The 14,277-nt window shown below is 34.2% G+C and overlaps 1 protein-coding gene across 1 annotated transcript in view; it reads left to right on the top strand.

Moving 5' to 3' along the window:
• The window catches only part of LOC127865445 (uncharacterized), a 45,950-nt gene that overhangs the window by 10,147 nt on the left and 21,526 nt on the right, over nucleotides 1–14,277 (top strand). The window contains exon 3 of the mRNA XM_052405334.1: nucleotides 12,381–12,458. Within this exon, the coding sequence (XP_052261294.1) occupies nucleotides 12,381–12,458 (78 nt within the window). The remainder of the gene's footprint in view (nucleotides 1–12,380; nucleotides 12,459–14,277) is intronic.

Raw genomic sequence — 14,277 nt, 5'->3', positions numbered from 1 at the left:
AACAGTCGACATATTTGTTTTGGGTTTAATTTTTACGACAACATGTATTAGCATATAAGCACATTTAATGTGGCTGGCCTAGTTAGTTTGTTTACTTGCCCGTAGTGTATGTATTTCACACATAAACGTCACGTAATTATGTGTTGGCACATACAAGTGGTCAAGAATACAGCAGTTGGTTGATTTATAATTGCTTGTTGTTTTTGCTTTTATATTTTAGCTGAGACAATTGGCAGTTTGAAGCCACATCAATAACCAACACTTAATTGTTGTTTTGTTAATTATCAGCTTATTATAACTTTTGTTTGACTATGTGTATATAAATTAGTTTCATTTTGTGTATATTATACAGATATCGCTTATCATGACCCGATAATCCCGTATATTCCAGTTTTAAAGGAAATTCCGGTAAATATTTACGATAAAAGTGCTCAAGACACGCACACATTCGCAATTATTCTCAAGTATCAAGTACATTTTGGCGTTTGTTACCATTTAAAGATGTGATGAAATAACGCCCAATTGGACCGGTTTTTTTTCCCATTGAACACGCATAAATCGCCTGACATGATGAATGTTTTTATACAACAAAATACACCCAAACTTTCCATGCGACGTTGTACATGTCTGCATAATTTTCGCGAGCTTTTTATGGAGACAAAGGATATTTTAGCACTGTTTATTTGACGCTAGAATTTGTTAATGTAGCATTAGCATTAAAATTCGGAAGTGTGTTGCGGATTACAAATTTAAGAATTAAAGCTCATTTCAGAATCGAACGAAACATTAATATTGTGCGTTATTTATTCAACGATAATTTTTTAAAGCGCACTACGTGCCATATCGCTTATTAAAACGTGAAAATAATAAATATGAAAGTAGCATAAATCTAGGTTTCTATGCTACACACATGTACATGTAGGTGTATATCTTTTCACTCAATCTGCCGCGTACGTATGCGGCAGATTTACTCTGTGAAATTATGCGAGGTTAAAACAGACTCGGCGTCGTTGCGCAGATCGATGCCGAGTGCCTCAGCAATACTCCGCGTGAACACTCGCCACGGCCGCCGCATACTAAATTTCGGGCCGTGGCATAGCTGCGGATTATGTTTGTTCCGCGTTGGCTGTAATGTAGATCAAGCATCTAAAAAAAATGAAACCACTTCTGTCATATTAACATAGTATAATTTAAAAACTGTAAACTGTAAGCAGGTGCTCAACACTACGCTTCTACAGAAAACCATTAACTCATTTTTTTCGGAATGATGACCTATTGAAACTTTCTGATTCGTTAGCAATGATATTTAAGAATATGTATACAAATATTGTATAAAATAAATATTATTTATTACCAAAATATTTTTTTTAGATTTGGTCAATGTTAATTTGGAGTAGACAGATAATAATATACACAAATTGGTTTCATACATTAAAACAATTGTTTCACAAAGTATATAGCATAAAGAGATATTGCTATGACCTATATCAATGCCTATTATTACCTTTAAATAGTCAGTTACGATGTACACATAGTACGATTGTCAATGTCATGAGTCAATCATTGTTTATTCTATAATTATTAAATGTTATACTAATATAATCAATATAATGATATACTGATAAGTTCTTTGCATATTATTTATTAATTCATCATATACTAATGATTAGTGAGTCAAGTTTTAGTGAGAGTAGTGTTGTGCCAGAACATTTGCAAGAGTTGTACGATAAGATTCATCCTAATAATATCTTGGATGAGATCAAAAATGGTAACCTTTGCTTGAAAAACATTGCTGCCAAGGGGCGGGGCATTTTTCCTTATATGGCTATATATGTCTTTAGTAAAATCTTGTTAACACTCTAGAGGCCACATTTATTGTCCAATCTTCTTGGTCAGAAGAGACATCCCAATAATATCTTGGATGAGTTTGAAAATGATGCCGGTTGGTTAAAAAATATGGCCGCCAGGAGGCAGGGCATTTTTATGTCCCCCACCACTATAGTGGGGGAAATTGTTTTTGCCCTGTCTGTTGGTTGGTTGGTTTGTTTGGGCAAACTTTAGCATTTACCATAACTTTTGCAATATTGAAGATAGCAACTTCATATTTGGCATGCATGTGTATGTCATGGAGCTGCACATTTTGAGTGGTGAAAGGTCAAGGTCATCCTTCAAGGTAAAAATAAAATAATTCAAAACGGCGCAGAAGGGGACATAGTGTTTCCGACAAACACATTTCTTGTTCCTTATATTGCTATAGTAAAACCTTGTTAACACTCTAAAGGCCACATTCATTTTCCAATCTTCATGAAACTTGATCAGAAGATTTGTCCCAATAAAATCTTTGATGAGTTTGAAAATGGTAACCTTTGCTTGAAAAACATGGCTGCCAAGGGGTGGGGCATTTTTCCTGCTATATTTGGCTATAGTAAAATCTTGTTAACACTCTAGAGGCCACATTTATTGTCTAATCTTCATGAAACTTGATAAGAAGATTGATCATTCATCCTAATAATATCTTGAATGATTTAAAAATGATGTCCCTTTTAGAAAAACATGGCCGCCTGCAGGGGGCGGGGCCTTTTTTCCTTATATGGCTATAGTTAAACCTTGTTAACACTCTAGAGGCCACATTTATTTTACGATCTTCATGAAACTTGGTCATAAGATTTTTCCCAATCATATTTTGGGTGAGTTTGAAAATGGTTTTGGTTGCTTTACAAACATGACCACAAGGGGGCGGGGCATTTTTCCTTATATGGCTATAATATGGCTATAGTAAAACCTTGTTAACACTCTAGAGGCCACATTTATTGTCCAATCTTCATGAAATTTGGTCAGTCTAAGATTTGTCCCAATGATATCTTGGATGAGGTTGAAAATGGTTTTGGTTGCTTTAAAAACATGGCAACCAGGGGGCGGGGCATTTTTCCTTATATGGCTATAGTAAAATCTTGTTAACACTCTTGAGGACACATTTATTGTCCGATCTTCATGAAACTTGGTCAGAAGATTGATCGCAATAATATCTTGGACGAGTTAAACAATGATGTTGGTTGGTTGAAAACATGGCCGCCAGGGGGCGGGGCATTTTTGCTAATGTGGCTATAGTAAAACCTTGTTAACACTCTAGAGGCCACATTTATTTTCAGATCTTCATGAAACTTGGTCAGAAGATTTGTCCCAATAATATCTTGTTATCTCAGGTGAGGGACTTTTGGCCTTTCAGGCCCTCTTATATTAATTTACATTAACTTTTTTATTTCTACACCGATTTACTTCAAAGTCATACTGAACATCGCTTATGACAATACGGTCAATCTCAACTATGCATGGCCCCATTACCAACCCTGGGGCGCCCCTGGGTCAAACATGCGGCATGGGGATATGTGTCGGCCTCTGCCGCACCATTTCTAGTTTTAAGTCATGCGCCATGCCCCGCTGCCCTTCTAGATTAAACACTATTCATGGGTGTATAGATATCAATACGGAGCATTGCCTTGCACAAGAGCCATAACCTTACACTTATTCAAATACTAGTTATTGGCCTTTGTTATTTTTCTATGATATAACCTTTCAGGGCTTTGTCTCGGATAAGCTATAAGATTTCAACAATTGCAACTTCATGGGTTTATAAATATTAAGGAGGAAAATTTCAATGCTGTAAAACAATTATCCTATACTTATTATTTTGTTGAAGAATAATACTGTATTTCAAGAGATGAGCACCCATCCATAAACAAACTTTATTGCGTCATGTGGGGATATGAATTCAACCAATTTGCTTGTTATTTATGTCCTTGATTGGTGTACATTGTTAGGAGGGCACACAAGATTGATTTAAATACATATAAAATTGACATGGATACATTATTGTAAACTCAAATTACTTAATAATTGATTGTCAGTAGCAGTTAATGGTTTATATATAAATATGTGAAGTATTATTATAAACATAAGAAATTTAGTTGCATAAGATAATGTATCACTTGTGACCAACTCAATAGCTTTAAAAGAATTTTTCAAAACAGAAATGTCCATAGAGTATATTCATTTAACTCACTGTAGGTCTGTTGGAATGTTAAAGTAATTTTTAAAAGCTGAATAACATATCTATTAACATATTTATCTTGAATATACTAATGGCAGATCACTGACATTGCTTATTTGATCATTTGAATTGATAGCACACTTGTATAATTATAATGGAAATGTTATACCTTAAAATGTTCTCTGGTCCAATTATGACATTTGAAAATTATTCAGTACCCATGCTTCAATAGCTCCTATAATCAGATTACCCTACCCAGTGAATACCTGTAAATTGTAATATATTCATTAGATATAATCGCTCCGCAAATCTCTTTGTGTGAGTGTAGTGTCAGGCAATTTGAAAAGATCTACAATCAATTGAATTGCTTTCATATAATACCTGCCAAATCACTCGAAGAATGGACTAGTAATGGTTGCAATATGAGAACCATATCTTAAACGTTCAATTTAAAATTCACTGTTGATAAGCCATTAAAGGGATTTGTTCACACATTTGGCATGTTTAAGGCCCTGAAGGAGGTCAAATATTAGTTACACCTTCCCTCTATGCTGGCCTGAGTTCTGGTGTGTGGGTGTGGGTGTGAGTATTCTGTCTGAAATTAATATCAGCTCTGTAATGTTTGCATTCCTAGAAGGATTTTAATATCACTTCATATTCTATATTTTCCTGACTATCTGACAATGTGTCACAAAAAACTTCCATGCTCTAGGTGATATTACACTAATTCTGATTCCCATAGGGTCCCATTATAAAACTGACAACTTTCACAGCATGTTTCTTGCCTTTTCGACGTATAAATTTTTCCGAACCTGGTATCATTTTAAAGATGGATCTGTCCTCTTCCAATAATTGCAATCAAAAACATACCGTCTCGCAACTTCTAAGAAAGTAAATCGCTGTCGAATGAACCCACCGTAGAAAAACGTGTTTCGGAATCCTAATTTCGACAAAAGCCCCACACAATAGAAAACACGCCCTCAAAAGTTCATCTTTTAAGTAAGCTTCCAATCCAAGGCATCAAAGTACTCCAGACACATACAGGATATTACAAATAACCACAAAAGACATGTCTCACATTGTTAAATGGCTTATATTCAAGAAGAGAAAAGGAACTCTTTAGAAATAGGCACTACTTTCGAATGGACCACGGAGAAATACACAATGATTTAGTGTAATGTAACCTCTAAGGTTAAAGTGTCTTGACCAGACCATGTGTCAGTCATTAATACATAAGTCACGCAAACAAAACATGGAACAAGTAAAAGAAAAGCATAGCATTTGTGCAACTGCAAATGAAATCAGCACAATTAAATGTTAATGTAGAATTAAATTAACCTTTTACCACATAGATACGTATTTTGATGCATTTGTTGTCCTCTGCAAAGTTCGTCCGAATCATGCCTTTCTTGTCAAGACTGGCCACGCCCCAGTGGATTCATGATTAATAAAGACTTATGACTTAAAAAATATGATTCTGTCATAAGTCTTAGACCAAATATTTGAAATGTCATATCTGGTAGATCCTGTACAAACATGTTAAGATGGAGACCTTGGGATACAAATTGGCCATTCCACAAGAATCACATTTTTTTTATGGTTTTATTTAGCATAATAACTTCTTCTGTTAAACCACAATGTCTACAGCTTTGTTATTTCGTATGTGAAATCCTAACGTGTTCCACTAGAAAGACTGTTCTAGCTATTTTCCCCGGGTTTCTTAAGCGGAAATGCTCCAATGTCACATAATTGAAAATGACCTACATAGTCGAATTATTTGTATGCCTCGGGTATGGTGGCATATACAGTGCTCCAGCTAGAATTTGAAAAGGGCAGGGTGGCTTTTTTGTCAAAAGGGCACTTTCGACGCGCAGTATTTTGTGAAAAGGGCACTTTCGATGCGCAGTATTTTGTGAAAAGGGCACGTTCCAGCGCGCGGGTGTTTCTTGAATGCTTTCTATTGAATGTTAATTTATATGTTATAAATAATTGTATTATTCCCATTATTATTAAACCATTCCAATATAATGTCTACAATGAGGATTAAACTTATTACAATGTAATAAGAGATCTATGAATTATCATATGAAAAAAAAAATAAATAAAAAATTATATATTTTTTTTGAGTGTGGGGGGGGGGGGGGGGCAGGGCGGAGGTTCGGGGGGCGGGGGGGGGGGGGGGCAGGGCGGAGGTTCGGGAGGGCAGGGCGCGGCGCCCTTCGATTTAGGCCTAGCTGGAGCACTGCATATAGCAGTTGAACTGTCCGTCAAGTCTGTCTGTCTGTCCGTCCAAAAACTTTAACATTGGCCATAACTTTTGCAATATTGAAGATAGCAACTTGATATTTGGCATGCATGTGTATCTCATGAAGCTGCACATTTTGAGTGGTGAAAGTTCAAGGCCAAGGTCATCCTTCAAGGTCAAAAGTAAAAAAAATACAATCCAAGGAAAGTAATAAGCTTTAAAAGGGAGATAATTTCTAAACCTGCCAAATGATATATTGAAATTTTATTTCAAAGCGGCGCAATAGGGGCAGGGATCATCCTAGAAAGCGACGTAGGCGACTTTGTCGCCTTACGATGCTTGATATCGCTTTCTGATTACATCAAAGCGAAAACAAAATCGCCAACATTTTCCTATATTTTCTCCTTTGATAATCTGCCGCACGTGTGCGCAATGCCGTCACTCATACTGCCATTGTTTGTGTGTGCAATTATCGGTTATCTGATCTACTGATAGCGAGAGGATTTGCTACGCATCACTGACCGCTGATGCAAGTCGCCTTGGTTTATTCCATTTGAGGCATTGTGTACACGCCGGTCTTACCGACAATAGTGTAATTGACGTAACCATCTATGTATAGAATGCCAGGCTCCCGACCTCGTTTACAGTTTTTCAATCGGCTCTTGTTATTTGTCAAGGCTGCCGGGTACCAATACAGCCATTGTTCACATGATGGTCATTTATTGTTATGCTTGACGATTTGTACAACTTAAAACAGTCCGAATCCCACTGCTAAATTTCAGTCATAATAAATTTGAGTACTGAGCTTAACAAATATCACAAACAGAGAAACAGACTTACACATTAAAAGTTTAATCCAAAAACGCAGTCAAGCACGTGGGAACATTCCATTAAAAGTCAATGACGCCATTTTAACATAAGAATTACCGGCACGCGACACTCAGTTGGGAGAATTACAATTTGGGGTATTTCAGAATGTACGGGTGTGTTACATCAATTTATGTATTTATAATCGAATAAAACACAATAAATCTTGAAATAATTAAGCTATGGCCGGCATAGAACATAAACATGTATTGTTGAAGAATCTCCCACGAAATGTTCGGAAGGTTTTTAAGAGTACAAGTTACTCTCTGTCGTTAGTCAAATTGCAAATTGAGACTGCTGCATAATGCGGAATTAATGGGGATAAATTGCCAATTTAAATTCAGTTAAAAAATGTGCATACGCGATAAAAATCGAATAGAAATAACCAAATGCTCAACAGTGACTTATTGTGCGCAAAGGGGATAAAATATAGCATTACGAATATATACTATTTGTATTGTTATTGTTATGCGTTTATTATATCGCCATGAGACATTGTCTGGTCTTTTAATTATTGATTTCTGATTGGTACTGACATGAGCAGTAACTGATGAAACCTCTTCGGTACTGTCCGAAACCCGTCCAATCTATGGATGTTGCTAATGTCCGTAATCTTGCTATTTTAAACTATCTATTAGCAAAGTAAAGCACTGCAATATTGTATTTTAAAGCAATATGTCAACCAAATAATATATTGATTGTGTATATGCTAGGTTAGAGGTTACTGGTTTTAATTTTCTGCCGTCAAACGATATGCATGTGCAGAAGACGTATATCAACATGTTTTCGGACAGTCGTTTTCGGATACGAATGGTTCGTCGATTTTAATTATATTTTTACGTCCTTTATAAGCTTTTTATAGAATGACGAATAAACATGCAATGTTACGGATGATCTGGTTGACAATATTTCGCAATGTACTAACCAGAAATTGCACCTTAGAGAAAGACTAAAAAAAGAACAATATGCTAGGGCTCTGCCCTATATTTCCTTTATCCTATATCCTCAGGCTCTTTGCTTAAGTAGTAATTACATATGAATGAAATGTGTATTTTGGCCAAATTAAACACACGTTTTTACAGTTTTTTTTAGAGCAATATCTCTTTTACATCATGGCAGTTTAAAATAAAATGTTTAGTTTTAAGTAAGTGTTTCAGCATATTTTATTTCAGATATATGTATGGTTATTAATTGTGAAACATTAATGTTAAAGTACCTTTACGCGTGTGATCAAAGGTCCGCTCACTTCTCCCCAATACCATTGGAAGGAGAAGTCACTTCTCCCTAAAATTTTGGGCTAGGATGATCCCTGAGGGGGCATTGTGTTTCTTCTCTACAGGCAAAGTCACAGTGTAATATTTGGCATGAAACATCATATAGTGGTTCTGTATTAAGATTGTTAAAATCCTTCGTTTTGGTCAAAATTGGCCCTGACTGAAGTTGTTGAGACTAATAAATATTTTATATTGTACACATATTACATAGCATAACAACTTACCAAACACAAAGCACACAGATTTGATGTGGTATGTGACCCCAGATTTTGGTCCTTGAGAAAAAAACTGTTCGAAACATGCCCCCGGGATACATTTTGGCCATGCCCCATAACACAGGTGAGCGATCAAGGGCATTTTTTGCCCTCTTGTCTAACAAAATTCATAAATATAACAATGTTCCTTTATAAGTTTCTGCTATAAAAGAGAGAATATGTATTTCTTGAATTATGTTTTTGGTAAATTGAAAATATCGTTGTTTATACCCCTTTAAGCTACTGTAATCCTTTAGTTCATAACAAATTCAATTAGCTTTATTGGGAAAAAAATTATGTTCTTTGGTCCAACAAGTTTCTATGATGTTTGAAAACTAATCAACACTCCTTAAAAGATTTTGAATAGCTCAGTAAATGAGATACTTGCCTAAAGAAGATTCCTTTGTGTGAAATAGACATGTTCAAATATCCACAACCATTAATTTGTATTATGTATCCTTTAAGCTGAAGAATTTTAAATATGATATTTAAGCAAATTAGCCAATGGTTTATTTAACCCATTTAAATAAGCATTTTAAACTTATCAACATATTTTTTTGTATTACTTTTTGTGCAATTTGCATGTCAGATTTGTGTGAAATAGTAGTTTTGATATTGCAATTCTTGATTTACTTTAATATGAATCATACTTACAAAACTTGTAAAATCAATGTTGTTAAGTTCCTATATATGTAGTTAAGTTTTGCTCAATTGGTTATTGTTGGCTCGGTACTACTTACATGTACCCTGGGTACTCTTAAGTATACTAAAATGTACCTCGCATACAGAAAATATACTAACAGTCATACCCGGTAAATTTTACCCAAGTTGTATTCCCACCTAATATCTAATGTCGTAAAACGCACTACGGAATATGAAACAAAATTCTCTTTCAAAAAAATAGTTCCAAAAAATGCTTTTTGAGTAGGATTTTTGATAACATAAAGGTCATTTTACAGAATATTGACATAAATATGAACATAATTAATTTGAAACAAAAAGCTGACGACGACCAATTTAGCCTTAGAAATCCTGGGTATGTTTCAGTATAGTGTCCGTACCCGGGGTACATTTAAGTATACTTAGGAGTATCCCGTATCCGGGGTAAATTTAAGTAGTACCCGAGCAGAAAAAGACCAATGGAGCATTAGTTTACCTTCAAAGAATTGGCTTGTATATTGCTGTGCACATGCCCATTGTGGGTTGGTGGGTTGGTTGGTATGTAGACTATTTTGTTCTGCTTGATATCTAGTGAATGCATTTGTGTACAATCTTGCAAATAGACTGATCCCGGAAAAGCATGAGTTTAGAAAAACCCACTAATCACCCCTGTACAAACAACGCTGGTCCATTATATCAACCAATGATAGCTTCCTTTAAATAATAAGGGTTGATACGGTGTGTGATTTTGAAAGGATTATAAATGGGTCATGTTTATTTGTACCAGCAGATTAGTGGGTTTTTCCAAAAAGTTGCTTTTTCCGGGATACATATATTGGTATGATGGTTATTTGAGAAAAACTTAATGCACCTATTGATGTTTTGGGCCACAGGTCAAAGGTAAATGTCACAAGGTTAAGTGATTTTTTGGTGGAAAGTAATAAACATATAAAGTTTAAGGTCAAGGTCACATGATCTGGTATCATAATATTGGTTTGCACACAAAATCTAGTGAACCTGTTCATGTAAAAAAATATTAAACAATATTTGTGATGAAATCAGAGAACACGTTCATGTTAGGAAATATTAAACAATATTTGTGTTGTAATCAAAGAACGCATTCATATTAGAAAATAATGAACAATATTTGTGATGTACTCAAAGAACGCTTTCATGTTAGAAAATATTGAACAACATTTGTGATGTAATGAGTTTTTAAATCACAGCCTTCCCTACATGACATTTGTAAGTTATTATGCGCTTAACACGTTACCAACGGAATAATAGCATTAAAATATATGTTGTTGATATAGCACTGTACAATGTATGTCATGCACAGTATTTCATGTGACCCCATATATTAATCTTCCTTTGAGAGAGCTATGTTGACAATCATCTCATATATCTCTTGCTTCAAATAGTTACCTTCTGCCTTAATTGTTTATCCCATAGATTTAAAGGGACCGTCAACCAAGAATGCCGAAAAAAGAAAAATTCTTTAATACTGCATTTTTGTACAGTTATTAGTTTATATTGATTAAAATGTCACGACTGGTATATAACATTACTTGAAAAAAGTTCATATTTTCAGTATATTCGGTATCAAAATTTCGCGATGTGAAATCTAAAGTACATGGCAAAAATACTCTGAGGTGACATAACAAAAAACACTATAAATAACGCAGGTATATTTATCATTTATATATAAAATATATAAAAATGAACAATTTGCATTCCTGGGTTTACCATGTGACGATGATGATCAATCTATCTGTGTTATTCATAGTTAAATGGTAGTTATCTGTTACCTGTACCCAGTAAAATTTATTACCAAATATACTGAAAATATGAAAACTTAACAACTTTTTCAAGTTATGTAATTTATACCAGTCATGATATTTTAATCAATATAAACTGATAATTCTAGAACACATTTAGAACTCTTTAAGAACCAGTTAGTTCTACAAAAGTTCTAATGGGGAATAAGAACCCATATAGAAAAGGTCTAGAACCAAGGTCTACAATTGTTCTACAATTGTTCTACGTATTACCTCCCTGAATGATAGGAGAATTTCCCTTTAAAATGTTTTTTCATATATTAATTATGCTTATCGTTTATACATAATATTGATGTTAACAATATTATACTTATTTTCTAATTCTGTAACTATTTGAAGTATATTGTTGTAGTTAAATAAAGCTTATATATTTTCTTATATAAACTTTATTTAATAATGAAAGGTAAGTAGGTTAATCCTGATGACTAGTTCACTTGGAACTATGTTTAAGAACAGTTTCGAAGGTTTGCTTCAAATAAGTCTGGAAAAAACATTCTAGAACAGTTCTGAAAATGTCCTTGAACAGTTCTAGGACACACCGACTAGAACTGTTCTGTAATCATACTGCGTAGAATTATAAAAGAACAGTTGTTGAACGTTAAATGAGAAAAATTTCTAGAACAAGTGTTCTAAAACAGTTCACAGAGGTCAAGATTGGCAATGTCCTGGAGTACTTGTTTGCCTTGTTTTATGTATTAAGTGGAAGTTACAAAAATCTTTGCTCTTTAGTTTAATGTTGTGGTTATGACAGTTTGTTTTCAAAAAATTTCCCAGTGATCAAATGTTGCCAAGCCCAGGTGTCATATTGTTTTCATAAAATTTAATAAATATTGCTTTAAAAGTCTCTGAAATCACAAAGATCAGAGGTTTGGTGTTTTATATGTAACATCATAATAATTGTAACAATTTGACTATGTGGCCAACTTGTTCTCCTAATGGTACATACAGACAACTCTCCCAGCTTCAGATGACTATCTCACTTATAGATGTGTACTGCTGCAGAGTGGCGGTCTTTTTGTAGGTATGAGACCACCATATGTGCATATAAAAAAGATACAGGACTTTATTATTCTTGTGTAATGATTTCAGTGTTTATTCAGTTTTAAACATCAACTGGAACTGAATCTCAAGAATACTCGTATGTATATACTTTGATATTTGAAAATGATGATTTTATATGTTTTATATATGAAGGTGCACGCCGGGTATGGGAATACTTCGTTGACGGATGGCACTTCACTAACAGAGAACAACAAAAGCCACGCGCGAGAGGTGAGTTCTTCAGCTTTTTTGTAGTTATGTTCTGTTTATTTGGTTTTTAGACACAGAACATTGTTTGGGTGATTAATGGTATAGCACTTCGTATTGCGAAGAAAAAAATTCGCGGAAAAACGATGAATTATTTAAAAAAAACGATAAAATTCCATCGATATCATGAATTGAATGATCAGTACATATTTTAACAAAATAAACATACTTGGAAATAAATCAAGAACGTGCTTACTATTCAAATTAAAAGATCAATATATCTAGTAATGTCACAACATGCAGGTTTTTTTTTACACTTTTTGGGACGATAGCCCATGGCTTTGGAATTGGGAATTTTATCGGCATTTTCATGAAATTGGGAAAATAAATTCATTATAGCTTTTTTATTCCAAACGAAAAGTCCACTGATTAGGGAAATACTAAATTTGATATAACTCTTTATAATCAATCAAATTAAAAGATCAAAATCATATAATACTTTGTTAGATGTAATTGAACCATAACTGAGATAAAAAACGCATTAGACACTTCTTTCTAAAAAAAAAAAAAAAAAATTTTTTTTTTTTTTTTTTTGGAAATTGGGAATTTTTTGCCAAATTTTGGGAAAAAAGTATACTTTTTGGGATTGGGAACATAGCCGAATTTCGGCTATAAAATCGGGCCAAAAAAAAACCTGACATGTTACATTTTAGTTTACTAATGTATTTGAGAAAATTCAAATGTTTTAAGAGTCGCATGCACATTTTTCATCTGCACTTCGTTTACCGATCATCTAAAAAACAATGGCACTTCGTTTCCCGACATCTAGACACTTTTTTCCAGATATAACACACTCGTTTTTTGTGAATCAAAAATGCAGAATTCGCTGTGGAATACTGTTAAAGTAAGCAGGCAATAAATAAAAATGTATGTACTTAGTACGCAAATAAAAAATGAATTACCGAAGCATGTTCTTATCCCTTTGAAATATGATTATGATTTGGTATAAATGTGAAAGATAAATGTTAAACAAATTGGATATGTCTAATGAGTAAAATCTACATGACCATATATTTTAAATTACGTTCTAAACGGTTGATCTAAAGCATTTATCTTTATGTCCAAATGAAGTTACTAAGGCTATTTACTTATATATTAGATAGCATGTCAAGAATAATCACTCTGCTTAAACTGCCTCTCAGAGATGTTTGAACTTAGCCTATACATCATCAAGATACAACTTCTGACCAAGTTTGGTGAATATCTGATGAATACCGCTTGAATAAGAGAGCGGACACCATGCTGAATGTTAAAAAACGCACCAAGTGACCCCGTGACATAGTTTTTGGCCCGGCATGGCCCATGTTCAAACTTGGCCTAGACATCATCTTAATACAACTGCTGACCAAGTTTGGCAAATATTGGATGAACACTACTTAAATTAGAGAGCGGACACCATGCTAAATGTTTTAAAACGCACTAAGTGACCCCGTTACCTAGTTTTTGACTCGTCATGACCAATATTCAAACTTGAATTAGACATTATCTAGATACCACTTCTGACCAAGTTTGGTGAAGATCGGATGAAAACCGAGAGAGCGGACACTTAATACGGACCGACCGACAGACGAACAAGTTTTATCCTATATAGCACCCTAAACTTTGTTTGTGGGGGTATACTAAGTACTGACTCCATAATATGACATTTTATCATTTTATGTACGCATTCCTTTTTTCCAGAATCAGTTGATTTTACGATTTAATTTTACCCGTGTTTCTTTAAACTCAACCAATACAGTGATTTAGGGTCAGGTGAATCGCACTTCGAGCAAACGTTAGCGTT

Source organism: Dreissena polymorpha, chromosome 1 (assembly GCF_020536995.1).
Source record: "Dreissena polymorpha isolate Duluth1 chromosome 1, UMN_Dpol_1.0, whole genome shotgun sequence".
NCBI lineage: Eukaryota > Metazoa > Mollusca > Bivalvia > Myida > Dreissenidae > Dreissena > Dreissena polymorpha.
Note: the sequence above shows the minus strand (reverse complement) of the source record. Positions and strands in the feature narration are given on the sequence as shown.